General features: G+C 42.4%; 1 protein-coding gene across 2 annotated transcripts in view; it reads left to right on the forward strand.

Annotated features, from left to right (window-relative positions):
- Positions 1-5,325: 5,325 nt before the first annotated feature.
- LOC126455640 (uncharacterized) overlaps positions 5,326-18,521 on the forward strand; it is a 65,873-nt gene continuing 52,677 nt past the window's right edge. For both annotated transcript variants that reach the window (XM_050091405.1, XM_050091406.1), the window contains exon 1: positions 5,326-5,414. In XM_050091405.1, the coding sequence (XP_049947362.1) occupies positions 5,348-5,414 (67 nt within the window). In that variant the 5' untranslated portion in view covers positions 5,326-5,347. The remainder of the gene's footprint in view (positions 5,415-18,521) is intronic.

The following is an 18,521-nucleotide window of genomic DNA, read 5'->3' on the forward strand; positions in this document are numbered from 1 at the left end:
TTTGGGATTATCGAAGTTCAGATTCCTACAGTGCTCACTGTAAATGTCAGTATGGTTCCGTTGAAAAGGAATCAGCCTATTTCCTGCCCCAATCCGAAATTGTGCTTCGCCTCCCGACTCCCGCCTCGTCTATTGGACGCATAATCTGGACCTTCCATGCTTCCACAAACCAAAATCTCCCTCCTTTCTTAGAAACTGGTCATCAGAAGTACTGATAAAATATAAAGTGTAAAGACATACTTCCCTCCATCTTTGTAAAGCATTTTTAACTAGTCGTTTACTATTCAGAAAAGAAATTGAGTTCCTAATTTTGCATTTTTTCTTTTTTTTTCGTATGCAGAACTGTCTGTGAAAATTTCAACACGCTGAGTAAAGTTTAGAGAAAAAGTCACATAGCAACAACAAACTAATTTTATTTCTCCAAAACACGGGAGGTAAGTCATCGCAGATTCCTCCTCTTCATAATCAACTGGAGGAGTTGCTTGGTATTATCGTGAAGTATTCTCTCCTATGATGTTTCTGTGTAAATGTAGAGTGGTGGCTGCCAGTTGTCTATGGTTTCTCAGTTACAGAGTGACGTATCTGGCGTAATAAAACACATTGCTTAAGCGATATCCGTCGTCATATGATGAACAATGAGATCATGGTCTATACCTTTTAAGATGTGTTGAGTGTAGTCGTCATGTGAAGACGTCGACGCTGATATGAAACCTCTAATGTACACTTTGAAACAGAAAAGAATTATCACTATTTTATCTAACAGCCGCCGACGAGCTTCCATCCTTTCGGCATCTTCCTACAACAAGAACCGGATCACACCGCTTTGTATTCGTATGAGACAAACGGATAGCAGTCCGAGCCTGTTTACCAGAACAACCGCTGCGAACGAACTGAGGGACGAAGGTCAAACCTTCATTAGGAAACCGCAAAGGACTTCCTATCTAGCCTACATTAAGAATGCAGATAGCAGTGCAGCCAACCGCTGCCTACTAAAACATAATTGTGGACACAATTTGACAAGCCAATGTCTACATCTACATCTAAATCTATACGCTTACTCTGCAATTCACACTTAAGTGCCTGGCAGAGGGTTCATCGAACCATTTTCATATTACTTCTCTACCATTGCACTCTCGAATGGCGCGTAGGAAAAAGGAACACCTAAATATTTCCGTTCTAGCTCTGATTTCTCTTATTTTATTATGATGATCATTTCTCCTTTCGTAGGAGGGTGACAACAAAATATTTTCACTTTCGGAAGAGAAGGTTGGAGATTGAAATTTCATAAATAAATGCCACCGCAAAGAAAACCGTCTTTGTTTCAGTGACTGCCACCCCAATTCGCGTATCATATCAGTGACACTCTCACTCCTATTGCTCGATAACACGAAACGAGATGCACTTCTTTGCACTTTTTCGATGCCCTTCGCCAATCCTACCTGGTAAGGATCCCACACTGCGCAGTAAAATTCCAGCAGAGCACGGACAAGTGTAATGTAGGCCGTGTCTTTAGTGGATTTGTCGCATCTTGTAAGTGTTCTGCCAACAAAGCGCAGTTTTGTTTCGCCTTTCCCACAATATTTTCTATGTAGTCTTTCAATCTAAGTTGCTCGTAATTGTAATTCCTAGGTATTTAGTCGAATCGACAGCCCTTAGATTTGTGCGATTAACGGTATACCAAAAATTTATCGGATTTCTTTTAGTGCCCATGTGGATGACCTCGCACTTTTCTTTGTTTATTACCAATTGCCACTTTTCGCACCGTACAGAAATTCTCTCTACATCAATTTTTGATTGAAATTGATAGTTTGATGATTTTACTATACGGTAAATTACAGCGTCATCTGCAAACAATCTAAGAGGGCTGCTCAGATTATCACCTAGATCATTTATGTAAATCAGGAACAGCAGAGGGCCTATGACACTACCTTGCGGAACGCCAGATATCACTTCTGTTCTACTCGATGATTTATCACTACGAACTGTGACCTCTCTGAGAGGAAATCACGAATCCAGGCACACAACTGAGACGATACTCCATATGCACGGAATTTGATTAATAGTCGCTTGTGAATAACGGTATGAAAAGCCTTGTGGAAATCTAGGAATATGAAATCGATCTGAGATCCCTTGTCGACAGTACTCATTACTGCATGGGAATAAAGAGCTAGCTGTGTTTCACAAGAACATTATTTTCGGAATCCTTGTTGGTTATTTATCAGTAAGTCATTTTCTTCAAGGTGATTCATAATGTTCGAGTACAGTATATGCTCCAAAATCCTACTGCTGGTAAGTAATATGGGTCTGTAATTCAATGGCTTACTCCTATTTCCTTTCTTGAATATTGGTGTGACCTGTGCTACTTTCTAGTCTTTTTAGGGACGGACGTTTCGTCAAGTGAGCGGTTGTATATGACTGCTAAGAAAGGCGCTGTTGTGTCTGCATACTCTGAAAGGAACCTGATTGGTATACCATCTGGACCGAAAGACTTGTCTCTTAAGTGATTTGAGTCGTTTCGCATCACCTACGATATTCAGTGCATACAACTACACCATTAACTGTAAAGCCAGAAGAAGAAGAAACTTAGTTAAGATACAGAAGGATTCCTTCTGTAGTTATTACAACAGAATTCAAGAACTCAAGCCAGAAACAGCCAGTATTCTACAGGATGTAATTACTTTCCTAGCCATTTTTCGCCTTATAGGACCAACATAACGCAAAAAATCGACTTATATCGTCAAAGACGCAGAAAAGAATAAACAGAAAGTGTATTTTTAGAAATACACTTATAATAAAAATAACCGATGCAATTAATTACTGAATTAAAAATACCATGAATGATCACAAATACATTACCGGTTTATAGTTACTAATATTGTATTACATTTATGTGAAGGAACAACAAACTATAGACGAAATATACGAACGATAAAGGTGAAGTTCTTCACATGTATTGTATATGCGTACATGGAGTAACAGAAAAAATAACGGCACTATGGGTAGCCTAGAACACTGCTTGAGGAGACTTCATGAAGCATAGGATCGCCATTATTTTTCTTTAACCGTTCAAAATCAAATAACTTATCAGATGATAAGTCAATTTAAAGATTTTCAGTAGGTTCAGATTTCGCTTTACTGGATACCACAAGTATGACTGACAGCTCCCCCAGTTTTCAGTGTTTTCTTTATTTTGTTAGTTACGTTTTGTGACTATATTACCATCTTTTGTACAGAATTAGTGCTACACACCTAATGAGTGTAACATCATATACAAGAAGTTGTTCATCAGCAAACTATCATCCTTGAACTGCTAATTTTTTATTGCTTTGTATGCCGGGAACATTGTTATTTTACAAACTGATATATACACACAAAAGGAAGGTATTCATAGAGTTGTAGATGGAAAATGCAAAGTTGTAAACCTTAGCACCCGATGGATGAATGTCTGATGCAGCACTACAATTTTACCGAGCATCTGGCAAAGATAGTAAACAAGGGACATGTCGATGTCAGGATTTAAGGTCGTCGCGAACTGCGTTCCACGTACTCAGTCCGACAGTAACTATGCCTCAGCGATAGGAGAGTGTACAACATATGTAGATGTCAGCATTCGAGAGAGGACATGTGTATGTGCTGAGAGAAGCCGATTGGAATAATCGGCGAGTCGCTCGACAAATGAACAACGTCACTATTCGACTATGCTGGCAGGAATCGGTGAACCATGGCCGACCGTGGCGTCAAGAAGGAAGCGGTCGACCTAAAGAGACGACAGAATGTGAGGACCGAGCAATTGTCATAGAGGCACTCATCATTGTCATCAATACGATGTACAACTGGTGCTTCAGTGTCCGTAAGGACCATTAACAGGCCGCTCATAAAAGGGGACTGCGCCAACTATCAATGGTTCAAATGGCTCTGAGCACTATGGGACTTAACTTCTAAGGTCATCAGTCCCGGCCGCGCGGGATTAGCCGAGCGGTCTTAGGCGCTGCAGTCATGGACTTTGTGGCTGGTTCCGGCGGAGGTTCGAGTCCTCCATCGGGCATGGGTGTGTGTGTTTGTCCTTAGGATACTTTAGGTTAAGTAGTGTGTAAGCTTAGGGACTGATGAACTTAGCAGTTAAGTCCGATAAGATTTCACACACATTTGAACATTTTCATCAGTCCCCTAGAACTTAGAACTACTCAAACCTAACTTAAACCGTAGCGGTCGCGCGGTTCCAGACTGTAGCGCCTAGAACCGCTCTGCCACCCCTGCCGGCGCGCCAACTATCATTGACCTCTGTGCACCAAGCTCGTTTCCAGTGGTGTCAGGCACATTCGGCTTGGAATCTCATTCACTGTAGTAGAATTGTCTTCAGTGATGAGTTCCGCTTCGAACTGAGCTGTGATGATGTCTGGAGACGCCCCGGACTATGGTTGGGTACCAAGCTGACTGTTGTCAGCCAATACGGCCCGACATCCAGGAATGACGGTCTGGGGCGTCATTTCATTTCATTTTGTAGCAGGCCCCTTTTTGTTGTGATCTGCAGCACCCTTACAGAACAGTGGTATGCCACCGATACTCTACTGCCCGTCTTGTTTCACTTCATGGCAAGCCATCCTGGGCTTACATTCCAACAATATAATACACGCTCACACACGTCGAAAATTTCTATTGCCTGTCTTCGTGCTTGCCAAACCCTAATTTGGTCCGCATGGCCGTCACGTGAACCTGTGTCACTGCAGTCAAAGCTAGTTTCCTGACAGCTGACTGTTGACATGTTCGTATGTGCACGAATGCATACGAAGAGGCCGAAAGATGTTCCATTGTTTTATATAACTTCGTAGAATGTTGTTAAGAGGATCTCGGGCGTTACGTCGACTGTTGCCGCAGGACGGTATTCCGATGAACTACTTTCTGTTGATGTTGGAGCGTTAAAAGATCGACAACATATTCTGCAGATGCGAGCAGGTGTTGTTTGGACATAATACAAGATCTGTAGTGACTGTCAGGATCAATGGACAAGTGCCTGGTTAATTTAAATTGCGTCGGTGCAGTGTGCATCGACTTGTTACCTTCACCTTGAAGCCCGTGACAATGACAGATGCGCACCAGAGGCACACCTTCTTATCTGCGCCAGTATTTGGAGACTTGACAGTTTAATCCGCACGTCAACACTGTCAGCGGAGCGTAGAGCAGGTGCCACGCGTCACGTAGCGTGTGACGTCACGCGTGTTGGCATTATAGCGCCTCACGAGCCGCGGCGGCAGAGCGGGCGCGAGCGAGGCCGCCCCGCGGTGGCCGACCCGGAGATAAGCGGGCAGCCGCGGCGGCAGGCAGCAAGAGAGACAGAAGCAGTGCCGCCATGGCCCGCTGCCAGACACTGCCGCTGCTCCTCGCACTGGCCGCCTGCGTCCGCTTCCTGCCGGGCGGTGAGTACTCGTCACCAGGCGAGTCCGTCCACTGGCGTGCGGTACTGTGTCCTCCGTCTCGACATTTCATATAAACAAATGCGAAAGTTTCCTTCTGTTTGTTAGCACATTTGTTACTCCTTCACGCTGAAACGGCTAGACGTATTTGGATGAAATTTGCTTATAGCCCGAATTAACATACAGGTTACCTTACGTACACCTACGTATCAAAGGGGTAGGGGTGAGAAAGAAGTGTGGCCCATGACGGGTGAATATCCGTGCTCTAGCCGGCCGAAGTGGCCGTGCGGTTAAAGGCGCTGCAGTCTGGAACCGCAAGACCGCTACGGTCGCAGGTTCGAATCCTGCCTCGGGCATGGATGTTTGTGATGTCATTAGGTTAGTTAGGTTTAACTAGTTCTAAGTTCTAGGGGACTAATGACCTCAGCAGTTGAGTCCCATAGTGCTCAGAGCCATTTGAACCATTTTATCCGTGCTCTATTCAAGCATTATTTGTGAATGGCAGCACTTAGTGACTTGCAGCAATCTTTACATACAATTGCAGAACTTTGTAAAGATTGCTCTTGATGACAACCACCAGAAAATTATGAAACGACAAAATTTTATCGTTTGGTTCAAAAATGGTTCAAATGGCTCTGAGCACTATGGGACTCAACTGCTGAGGTCATTAGTCCCCTATAACTTAGAACTAGTTAAACCTAACTAACCTAAGGACATCACAAACATCCATGCCCGAGGCAGGATTCGAACCTGCGACCGTAGCGGCCTTGCGGTTCCAGGCTGCAGCGCCTTTAACAGCACGGCCACTTCGGCCGGCTTATCGTTTAGTACGTTTTTACTGTTCACGCAGTAAAACTTCTTTAATACTAACTGTATTCACTACACATTTTCTAGACAGTATTACATATACCACCGAATGTACCACCAACATTATATCTTTCCATGGCACATAGTTCAGGAGATGCGATGTCATAAACAATAAGATGTGTGTTAAACTACCGCTTCATGCAAGACGTTTTAATTTATTACTGATATGCTACTAATTCTATTCACAACACATTTCGCAGACATTAGCCATAGATACCACTGGATGTACCGTCCGCCCCCGGTAGCTGAGTGGTCAGCGTGACGGAATGTCAATCCTAAAGGCCAGGGTTCGATTCCCGTCTGGGTCGGAGGTTTTCTCTGCTCAGGGACTGGGTGTTGTGTTGTCCTAGTCATCATCATTTCATCCCCATCGACGCGCAGGTCGCCGAAGTGGCGTTAACTCGAAAGACCTGCACCAGGCGTACGGTCTACCCGACGTGAGGCCCTAGACACACGACATTTTTATTACTGGATGTACCTGCAAAATGATATCATTGTGCGACACATAGTTCAGGGGACACCACGTTATAAACACTGAGCCGAGTGAGAATGAAACTGCAGGGCGAAATTCGCTAGAGATACAGGTGAAATATGTGTAAAAATACATGTGGAATATGTTAAATACATATTAAATGCATTTTACATGTGCGTATGTGGGCAAAGTCATGGTTAAACAGTTCATCCTAGACCCCTGGAACGATATCAACCGAATTTGATACACGTGTTAGATACGATGTAAAAATAAATTCAGTGGGGTTATAAAGCTCAGCCTCACATTGGGGTGGGGTTGATAACGTGGGGACAGAGGCGAGAGGAGGAGGAGGTAGACAGAGCGAGGGGTAGTAGGAGATTGACACAGATAGGGGGATAAGGAGATGGGCAGAGAGAAGAGAAGGAGGAGATTCACAGAGAAAGGGGAAGAGGAATAGGCAATCAAAGGAGGAGATGGAAAGAAGAGAGGAGCGGAAGAGATGGTCACAAAAAAGAAAGAAGAGGAGATGGGCAGATAGAGGAGGGCGGAGGAGGTAAACAGCGAGACGGAGGAGGAGGACATAAAACGTGAGAAGGAACAGAGTATAGGGGATGTAGGAGGTGGGCAGAGAAAGTGGCTGGTGGAGGTGGAGAGTGAAAGAGGGGAGGGAGCAAAGAGATCGACAGACAGAGACGGAAGGCGAACGTGGACTAATAGAAGTTTGGAACAAATAAATATCGGTGTTTTTTTTATAGACAGATGTTTAACTGCGGGTGATATATAAACAGCAAATTTTGGAGCGGTATCTAAGCTACGACACTGTGTTGTGCCTGTCGCGATTTTCCTTTGTCAGTGCATCCATAAGACCGCCCAAAGAAACAGTCGTTACAGACCAATTCGATGAATGGTACCTCGGTAGTATGCTGCAACGGGCGCATTAATGCTTATACATGTACGGCTACACTCCACAAGCCACTTTATGGTGACTGGGGCAAGGTAATTCGTATACTGCTGGCACTAACCCCGTATCTTGTTCCAGGTGACAATTGTCTACGGACGCAGGAAGAACGATTGTTGCTAAGCTCCTTTGTGAAGCCAAATCTGACTAATTTATCTGCAAACAATTTCACTTAAAATCGTCATTACAAATCAAGGCCGTGGTAGTATTTAATACGTAATGGTTACAATAAATGACGTACAGAAGTATGTCCACATTACAATGTTATTGAAATTTTTCCTGTCCAAAAATTAGAACGAGCGATCTGTTGCACTTGGTAAAACACTTTCTGTAGCCGAGATCCCATAAACACTTATTTATTTTCGACAACCAGTTTGGACAGGTCTTCAAACATTTTTGTCACAAAACCTGTTCATTTTGAGTTGTAACATCATGACAAGTTGTCATATTAGTGGGTAAATTGTAGCCTATTATGCAAAGGTTTGTCAGAAATAAGACGTTTACAATCAAAAACCACCTTGTGCACATGGCAGTGTCTGTATACATAGCGCAGTAAAATGTATAATAGCACATCTGTTTACGATAGCGGGACATAACCCTTGTTACACTGCCATCCAATTGTACTTTATACGTCGTCTAAGGTGGTTCATCAACGAATGGAACATGTCACGCTAACGTAAATAGATGTGCTATTGTACATTTTACTGTATATTGAATTTTTTTAAGACTTAATAATCATATGTGAACGCTACGTGTATACAAATGTCAATACGCACAAGTGCTTTTTGACAGAAAACGTTTTATTTCTTACAAAGCTTTCCATAATATGCTACAATTTGTGCACTAATATGACAACGTGCCATGATGTTCCAACTCATGATGAATACGTTTCGTAACAAACATGATGTTCCAACTCATGATGAATACGTTTCGTAACAAACATTTTTTAAGACCAGCAAATGACAGCAAAGCCAGTCGAAGCCAGTTGTCTAAAATAAATATTCATGAGAATTTTGCTATAGAAAGTTTTTAACAATGTTATTTGTGGAAATCTGAGACACATCAGTTTCACAAAATTTCATGCGTTTTCTTCTTTAGTCTCATTTCTTTCACTTTTTTCACGAGTTTCGATTGCTCGCTTTCATTATCTTCGGGTCAGTGTGTTAATAGCAAATTATTTTGTGTCATTTATAAATGTTTTGTCGTCCTGTGAAATAGATTAATTATAAACTACGAGGCAAAGCTCCAACTTTCGCACTCAAAGAGGATACAATCCATTTCTAGCATCCTGAACACGAAAAAAATAATAAAGAGAAATTTTTCTTCCCTGAATATATCAGGGTGGCAGAAATTAATTTGATTTTCCCGCGACCCAAAGTAGTTTATACCAATTTATTGTGATCAGATGCGATTATTCGTTAACTAACCTGACTGGTGAATACAACAGAAATATCGAATTTGAATGCACAGTTTACTGCAGAAAATAATGTAATAACATACTGGCTACTGAAGATGGAAATATGCTACCGAAATGTGCCGTGTTCAACTAATAACAAAAAATAAACAAGTTATTATATAAAAAATATAATGTTTTGTAAGCTACTACGTTAACCCTAATGATGAAACAAGACTTCACTGAGTTCTGAAGTTAAAGTAAGCATATACTTAATATTCTCACTGTGAATGATAATTTGACTGTGACAAACGGCAGTAGATTCGACATCTGCGCTAAGTATGTTTAATGTTAGAGTATCGTCCACAATGGTATTGTTCCATTTTAATAGATTTTTTTATATTTTTTTATCCTTTTAAGCCAAACGGGGGCGGCCGTAAATACAGCAACGGTACTAGCAGCAACGTGCCGAAACTGTGATCTGCGTAGTTTACGTTTGGTGTAGTAGAGGACCTCTCTCTCCACTGGAAAATTTTCACGCTTATTCCTCAACATCCACATCTCTCTTGACTTACTGTACTCCCATTATGTTACGATTTTACAGAACAGAAAACATGTCGCGTAACAAGATCGTTCAGAAAGCCTAAGCACATTTAGTCAAATCATAATACGCAGTAACTTACTAGATGCAACATTACTGCATCGGTCTTACATCTCTCACCAGTTGTCTTTAGTTTCTAACTTGTACTTCTTTTGTTTCACTTTGATAGCCAACTGATATGTACAATCAGTTTGTATTTCCTTCTGTTTGAATTTAACTTTTGGCTTTCAGAATTCCAAATTCGCAACACGTTCTTGGGCAGGAAATTGTTGTATCCTTTCTAGAAATTGTAAGGATCTCTCTTTACACCGTATAGCTACCATTAGTACAGATATCTTAGGAACTCTAGGTCGTGCTATGAGAACCTATCTCCCTTTCAGCGAGAGTTTGTCAGTGATTTATTCCAGTAGATAGAGTTGAGTGTATTCATTCTTTAATTGGATGCAGTCAGAGCTGCTTTGTTAAAGTGTGCAAGTTTTTAGAGGCATGTACAGCAAACTAGTGTATGTAAACTTTTAACTTGGAGGTATCTATGAGGCAAGCTCTTTCCTTTACTTATAGAACACATTTTCAAATTTCCATTCGTAAATAACGATACACTGTCCAGTCATGTCAATGTGACCACCTGCGAAAAGCCTGAATAACCAGATTTAGCACCGCGGAACGCCGCGAGAAGTGCTACAAGATGCTTAATGGGGTTCAGGAAGGTACCGACAAGGATGAGCAGCAGTGGCGACTCTGGTACCTTGATAAGCTATGCCAGATTTTTTGATTGACTTTACATGGCACGTACAGCGTGATCGAGGTGGTACCACAGATTCTCGAGTGAGCTTAAATCCGGGGAGCCTGTTGGTCAGAAGAGTACGATAAATCCATCCTGGTGCTCTTCGAACCATGCACGTAGACTGCGAGCCGTGTGAGACATTGCTCCGTCCCGCTAGTAGGTGGCATTGTGCCGAGGAAAAACAGATTTTTGGGGTGGACATGGTATCCAAGGATGGGTGCATACTTTTTTTGGCCCATTGTGCCTTACAGAATGATGAGGGAATACCACCATCTTCGGGCCAGGACCCTTCCGACGACTGCTGCAGACTATTTGCTTTCAGACGTTTCACGCCCTGCAAGCCAATGGCCATCTGTCCGATGGAGCATCAAACGTGATTCATCTGAAATGGCCCCTTGTCTCCACTCAGTGAACGTGTAGCGGTGGTACTGGCGTCCGAGTTGCAGCCCTCGTCATCGATGAACAATGATCAGCATGGGTGCAAGAATCAGGTGCCTGTTGTGTAGGCACGTACACAACGACGTTTACTGAACGGTCGTTGAGGAGAATTGTAGGTTGCTCCTTGGTTCATCTGGGGGTTCAGTTATTCAACAGCTGCACGTATATCCGCCCGCACACATCTCCGCACCTGTCGTGCGTCCCTATAATCTAAAACACGTTGTGCCTCAAAGTTGCAATGACGCCGTTTTTAGAAATCGCCGTTTTGCCATTCAGGGTATGCTTTAATACCTTAACGACGGCTTCACGTGAACAGTTTAGAAACTTAGCCGTTTCGGAAATGTTCCATCCATTGCCAAAAGTCATTGCTGATGACTTTTGGACGTCAGATAAATCGCTCCGTTTCCACATTACGACAATGATTGCACTGTTTCCACGTATCCGCCCCACCTCTCTCCCCCCTCCCCCCCTCCCCCCCGACTCAGTTTTTATACCCTGCGCTGCTTACTGCTATGTTCATTACATGTAGACGTCGAACATAGACGATGGTCACATTAATGCTACTGGACAGAGTAATTTGAACTGGATGTTTATTTTCAACTGCTTTCTCTAAAAAGCTGTCGAAATTCTTGAATCTCAGCCCAAGAAAAGATCGTCTAGTCCCTTTCGTATAATAATAATATAATCGTGAAATTTCTTTACAAGTGGGAAGTATGTGAGTTTCTTACCGACTTTTTTCATTTATTTTCCGACACCTCAAGTTCCTGACCTAACGTGATAAAGTTTACCATTATTCTGGCTCCTCGCTAAACTATTCATATACTAGAAGAAGGCTGTACGTGGCCTTGAAGCAATGGGTCAGACGGTGCTAAGTTTGCTGCTTCCTGCGTTAAAGCAGACTGCAACGCTACTATACTTCTGTACACGCCAGACGCGCAGGCGTGGACTGAGTGCTGGGGTGGGCACAGGACAGCGGCTGCCTGCTTGAGGTCGCCGTTCCCACCGACAGCTCTCCCTATGTATTTCGCTAAGTGCAAAGGGTAGGAATTTTAACGTTTCTTTGGCCCGTTCTCATGAGCGAGTCACACCTAGCTCGGATATCGTGAAAGAAAAGGTCTGCAATCATCCCGGGCTGTTTTTCTCATATTTTACAGTGTTAAAATGCAGCTTGTCCGAAATTTTTATGATGGACATAAACTACATGTCCATCCACGTCACTGGAAAAGATGAGACGTATATTAAGACTGTGAGTGGATCAAAGGAGCTATAGGAAAGAGAACTGACAGTGCCGGTTTCGTAAAATGACATCAACTTGAAACTATTAAAGCTATGTGATAGCTCAGACTTTCTCGGCACGATTCATTAGTAGTATGCTTTCGGGTATTCTGTCGAGTTAACGTTTCCATTCTACGCACAGTATTTCGACGGCCCACGTAGCCGTCTTCCTCAGGTGCTGCGAGTTAGAGTCCAGCTAGCGAGTAAACATAACGAAAAAACTCGTAGCACCTGAAGAAGACGTCTGCGTCGGTCGTCAAAATACTGTGCATAAAATGGAAACAAGCACCTGAAACCATACTGTTACTAAAAAAGAACAACACTATAACCAAACCTCGAGAAATATCAGTGTGGATTTCGGAGCGATGTGAGAACACGCTAGACAATACAGACTCTATGACTTGTACTAGAAGATATTATAAGGAAAGGCAAATCTATGTTTATAGCATTTGTAGACTTATAGAAAGCTTGTGACAGTATTGATTGGAATACTCTCTTTGAAATTCTGAAGGTAGCAGGGGTGAAATACAGGGAGCGAAAGGCTGCTTAAAACTCGTACAGAAACAAGATGGCCGTCATAAGAGTCGAGGAACGTGAGAAGGATGCAATGGTCGCGAAGGCAGTGAGAAAGGATGGTAGTGTATTCTCTATGTTTTTCACTCTGTACAGTGAGCAAACACTAAAGGAAAGGAAAGAATAATTTAGAGTAGAAATTATAGTCCAGGGAGAAGAAATAAATACTTTGAGATTTGCCAATGTTGTATCTCTGTCTGAGACATGAAATGACTTGGAAGAGCAGTTGAATGGCGTGGAGGATAATGGAGTGCAGTCTAATTAAATCAGGTAAAGCTGAGGGAACTAGATTACGAAAAAAGACTTAAACCAGTAAATGAAATTTGTTATATGGACAGGAAAATAACTGATGATTGCCGAAGTAGAAAAGATATAAATTTAACACTGGTAAAGTACTTCTGAATAAGAGAATGTGTTAACATCAAATATAGATTTCACTGTTGGAAATTCTTTTCTAAAAGTATTTCTATGCAATGTAGCCATATATGGAAGTGAATTATGGACAAGGAACAATTTTAAACAAGAACAGAATAGAATGTTTGGGAATGTGATGCTACAGAAGAATATTGAATATTAGATGAGTATATCACGTAACTAATGGGTTGATACTGAATAGAACTGAGAAGAAAATAAATCTGTGGTACAACCTGATTAAGCTGGCCGAAGTGGCCGAGCGGTTCTAGGCGCTACAGTTTGGAACCGCGCGACCGTTACGGTCACAGGTTGGAATCCTGCCTCGGGCATGGATGTGTGTGATGTCCTTAGGTTAGTTAGGTTTAACTAGTTCTAAGTTCTAGGGCAGTGATGACCTCAGCAATTAAGTCCCATAGTGCTCAGACAGACCCATTTGAGCCAACCTGATTAAAAGAAGGGATCGGTTGACAGGACACGTTTTGAGACGTCAAGGGATAACCAATTTAGTCTTACGGGGAAGTGAGATGGGAGAGGGATAAATTTTGTAGAGGGAAACCAAGACATGAATAAAGTAAACCGATTGAGGAGAATGAAAGTTGCAGTAGTTATTCCGAATCATGTTGGTTCCACACTAACTACCATACGTCCAGTGGAATGTCTTCCTGTAACTGCCAATAGCAGTTTGTCTTAGGAACTCGGGATACGTGAGTAAATTTAGGTACCCATCAATAAAAATGAGGCCAGTGATTCAGGTCTTGAAAAACACGCACCGAACGTTGATAGACGAAGAGCGTTGTTTTCACCCACTTCTCTGAGTCAGCCTGGATTTTCAAATGACAGTTAGTGCATATCGCAAAGATTGACTTGCCCTTGGTTTGTAAACGATGGTTCTATCTCAAATAATACTTCGCAGCCGGCCGAAGTGGCCGTGCGGTTAAAGGCGCTGCAGTCTGGAACCGCAAGACCGCTACGGTCGCAGGTTCGAATCCTGCCTCGGGCATGGATGTTTGTGATGTCTTTAAGTTAGTTAGGTTTAACTAGTTCTAAGTTCTAGGGGACTAATGACCTCGGCAGTTGAGTCCCATAGTGCTCAGAGCCATTTGAACCATTTTAATACTTCGCAGAGATATGGCGAATCACTTTCCACTTTTCGTAAACTGTAAGCAATTTTTGAAGTCATTGCCATGAAGCTGCTCATGCAGCGTAACGTGAAGAGGATAAAATGCAATGAAATGTAGTGTTCGTGGAGAACAGTCGTTTGGGTGATCTCTTTCGTACTTCCAAGAAGCCTCTTAGTGACATATGCACTGTGTGTTACTGCTGCTAAAATTTCAGTTTCGTTTCGTTCATCAGTTGCTCTTCTTTTCTCTCGGCGTATTTTATACTCTACACTTCCAGTTTCTAGAACTTTTTTATAACTTTTGCAGATTCTGACTCTGGGTGCTTGGCACAATCTGGATACTCGTCATCACATACCGGCACAGCTGCTCTAATGCTCAGACGACATTCGCCGTAACGATGTTCACTTCTTCGACTGTCGTATACACTGTGAGTGTCTCAGTGGCTATATGAGCAAGTTATCATATTGCTACAACTGCAGAACGCGGACTGATGGGATACAAGCGCACAGGCAACACAAGAACCACACCTGAGTTACGGGTTTGGTTACATTTGGTATAAGATGGAAGACGTTTGTTAAACGTCCTCTTCTCACTGTGGGTCAGAGGTCTGCCGCCATGTTACCTTGATACCAAATGGTCAGTTCTCATACATGTCATGTCATTGATATACGCTTAGAAAATTCTTGCAGGTGCCACAGAAAAGAGTATATTATAATTTAAAAATTTGCCTCATAACTCTGCGACGATAAACGATCAGAGTTACTTGTAATTGTCAAGGAATTTTAAATAATATCCACTATAACTTGACGAAAACCGCACCTCGATGTATTCATTCGTTCTGGATATCTCTTCGGTAACTTGTCTTCCGCCTCACTCCATATAATGCAGTTCCAAAACATCCTGAAAGCTTATCACCACCGAATACTCCAAATATTACACCTGAAGATGTTCGATTTACTAGGCGTTAGTCATCTCATATTGTTCCAGTGCTTTTGGAGTTAGAAGTACATTATCCCAAGCCTTATTTCCGGCAAGAGGGTGCGGTCTGTGACATACACGTTACCATAGAATGCTCTACTACAGAGCTTTGGGAATTAAGAATAAAATTTCAGAATAATGTTGGGAATAGAAATAAATAATAATTACCCGTTTCCTTAATCAATGCTTGGATGGTTAATGCATTTAGTCTGTCGGATATTCCCTCTCTCATACCTATAATGTTCTAATCTTCTCGCTGAATAGGGCCGAAAAAAAATGGATTCACTGTGAGCAGATTTAAGAGTGCTTATTCTCCAAATAATATGAATACAGAGACTTGGAAGTGTACTAACTTCTTTAAGATTCGGTAACGCTCGAGTGCCTCATAAGATGCAAATCGTTATTCACCAAACGACGTTGCTCGTACCGTACAAATTCTTTTCATGTAACTGTAAAATGTTGCCTGAAAACGGGAAAAATTGAATTTACATTCCATGAATTTTAATGTGTCACGGAGAAGCAGCTGTCAGGAACAGTGTTTTGTTGCTCCCCTTTTTTTTCTACTGACATTCTGAACGTAAGATGTATCAAAAGTATTTGCATGCTAAATTTAACAGTAAATGACAGCAATAAAAATACATGACATTTACATATAAATGAATGAAAGTACAATCATTTCAGCTCTAGGATATGACAATGAACTTAACGGATCCCTAAAAATATTACATCAATAAACACTCTACTTTGTTAATAACTCATCTTCGGGTCAGATGACACTGCTCATGTCCACAGGGGAGTTCACATAATTTCATCGAAATGAACCCACAGCGGTTTCCATTACTTAAGGTAGTCAGAAATATAAACCATCAGTAAGTCCTTCATTTATTTGCATTATATATTGCAATAACAGCATCACTAAATGAGCTACGAAATGAAATCACGAGCTGTATATCGTTGATTTCGTCTGATATTTTACTTGATCTTAAAATTCTGAGGTCTCCTGACAGCTAGTCTGCCTTTACTGAGATTAGTCTTTAAAAATAATTTTGTGAATTCCAAATGTGGAAGCTACTCTTGCCGCTATTGTTATAGGCACCAGGGGCGCTATTTAACACCCTCACATGATTAAGCAAACTAGCGCTGCTTCAGAACTAAATATAATTCATACTACAGTACATCATCAGAATGCACATAATAAAACTACGAAAACAAAAATTATAACAGTCGTTCCCCTCAGATATCTCCTGAACCGTTTAAGATATCATAATTTCTTTTTACCCAATGGCATTGTGAAAAGGTTCTCACTCAATGACGAATAGCCTATTTTGACAATATATTAAGTAAATAAATAATTACCGCTGTTAATATTAGTCAGGCAGCAGAAGCCGGCCGAGACAGAAGCAGCAACATGGAAGTAACCGATTTTGTAATTTTTACGAGTTCGTAACCTGGAGCGAATTGTATAATTTCATCTGTGTACTTTAATAGTTTGGTTTCTTGAGTTTAATATCTAACAGACACAGTTCTCGCGTTTTCGTTTGCGTCGGAAAGTAAACCGATTTTGTGACGTATTACAAGTTCCAAATCAGGGGCGAAATACTTAATCTCACCTGAGTGCTTTGGTAGTTCGGTTTGTGAATCTCTGCGTTTTAATCTAATTTATTATACACAGTTCTTGCATACTCGTCAGAGTCTCCAGCAGACTTCCGCAGTACGTATCAATAGTCTGTTTGTGTTAGTGGTGCAGTTTTCCACGGTCTCTAGTGTGGATAGGGACTGTGACTGTTGTGTGTGGATGTGAGCCGAGTTATGACACTTCGCCCTCAGCCACAGGCTGTGATGGCTTTGGTTACGCAGCTTGAAGCTGCAGTGGATGGGCATCACTGTTGTGGGCCAGCCGATGGGATCCATCGGGCATCCTTCATGTCCGAGTTTCTCCAATCGGTCCTCACCGGGGCCGTAGCAAGCGGCGAAAGACTTCCCAGGGGGCCGCACGTAAGTCCTACCCAGTTGGTCTGACAAACAGATTCCAAGTACTGTCTGTGACTGACACTGTCAGCAAGATACAGTCGCCTGTCCTGTTGCACAGGAAACCTCTCAGCCTACAAGATCTGGGCAAGTACAGAGGGTGGGATTATTGGTAGTTGGGAGCTCCAATGTTAGGTGCGTTATGGGGCCCCTTAGGGACATGGCTACATAGAAGGGGTAGAAAGTCAATGCGCACTCCATGTGCATAATGAGTGAAGTCATTCCACACGTGGAACGGTTCCTTCCAGATGCCATGGAGAGCACAGGATGCAGCCAGTTGCAGGCGGTGGCTCACGTCGGTGCCAGTGATGTGTGTCGCTTTGGATCGGAAGGGATTCTCTCTGGTTTCGAGCGGCTAACAGAAGTGGTAAAGGTAGCGAGTCTCGCATACGAGATGAAAGCAGAGCTCACCACTTGCAGCATAGTCGACAGTACCGATTGGTACAGAGCTGAGTGAAGGGTCTGAAACAGAGGCTTAGACGGTTCTGCAGATTCCTCGACTTGCGCCATAGCGCGGTTGGGTTTCGGGTTCAGCTGAATAGGACAAGAGTCCCCTCTTGCAGGAGGCTGCTACACGGGTGGCAGGGACTGTGTGGCGTGGACAGGGTGGTTTTTTTGGGTTAGAGGGTCTCGGGAAAGCACAAAAAGGGCTTCAGTCACAAAGGGTGCGGGGCAAAGGAAGAACGTAGATAGAGGCGCCATCGATATAACAGTTGTAAATTGTCATAGCTGGGTTGGGAAAGTACCGCAGCTCCAAGCTCTAATAGAAAGCATTGATGCTCAAATCCTTATAGGCACTGAAATCTGGCTGAAGCCGGAGATAAGTTCAGTCGAATTTTTTGCGAAAGCTAACAACGTTCCGAAAGGATGCGCTAAACTCGGTTGTCGGTTGCGTATTTCTTGCTGTTAGAAGTAGTGTATCTTGTCACGAAATTGAAGTAGATAGTTCCTGTGAGTTATTATCAGTAGAAGTCATTCTTGGCAGCCGGAATAAAACAATAATTGGATCGTTTTACCGACCTCCCAATTCGGGTGAGGCAGTTGCTGACAGGTTCGAAGAAAACTTGAGTTTCATTTCAAATATGCACCCGACTCATATAATTATATTTGGTGGTGACTTTATTTTACCCTTGATATAGAATGAGATTTTCACTCTGCAGCGGAGTGTGCGCTGATATGAAACTTCCTGGCAGATTAAAACTTTGTGT

Source organism: Schistocerca serialis, chromosome 2 (genome assembly GCF_023864345.2).
Source record: "Schistocerca serialis cubense isolate TAMUIC-IGC-003099 chromosome 2, iqSchSeri2.2, whole genome shotgun sequence".
NCBI lineage: Eukaryota > Metazoa > Arthropoda > Insecta > Orthoptera > Acrididae > Schistocerca > Schistocerca serialis.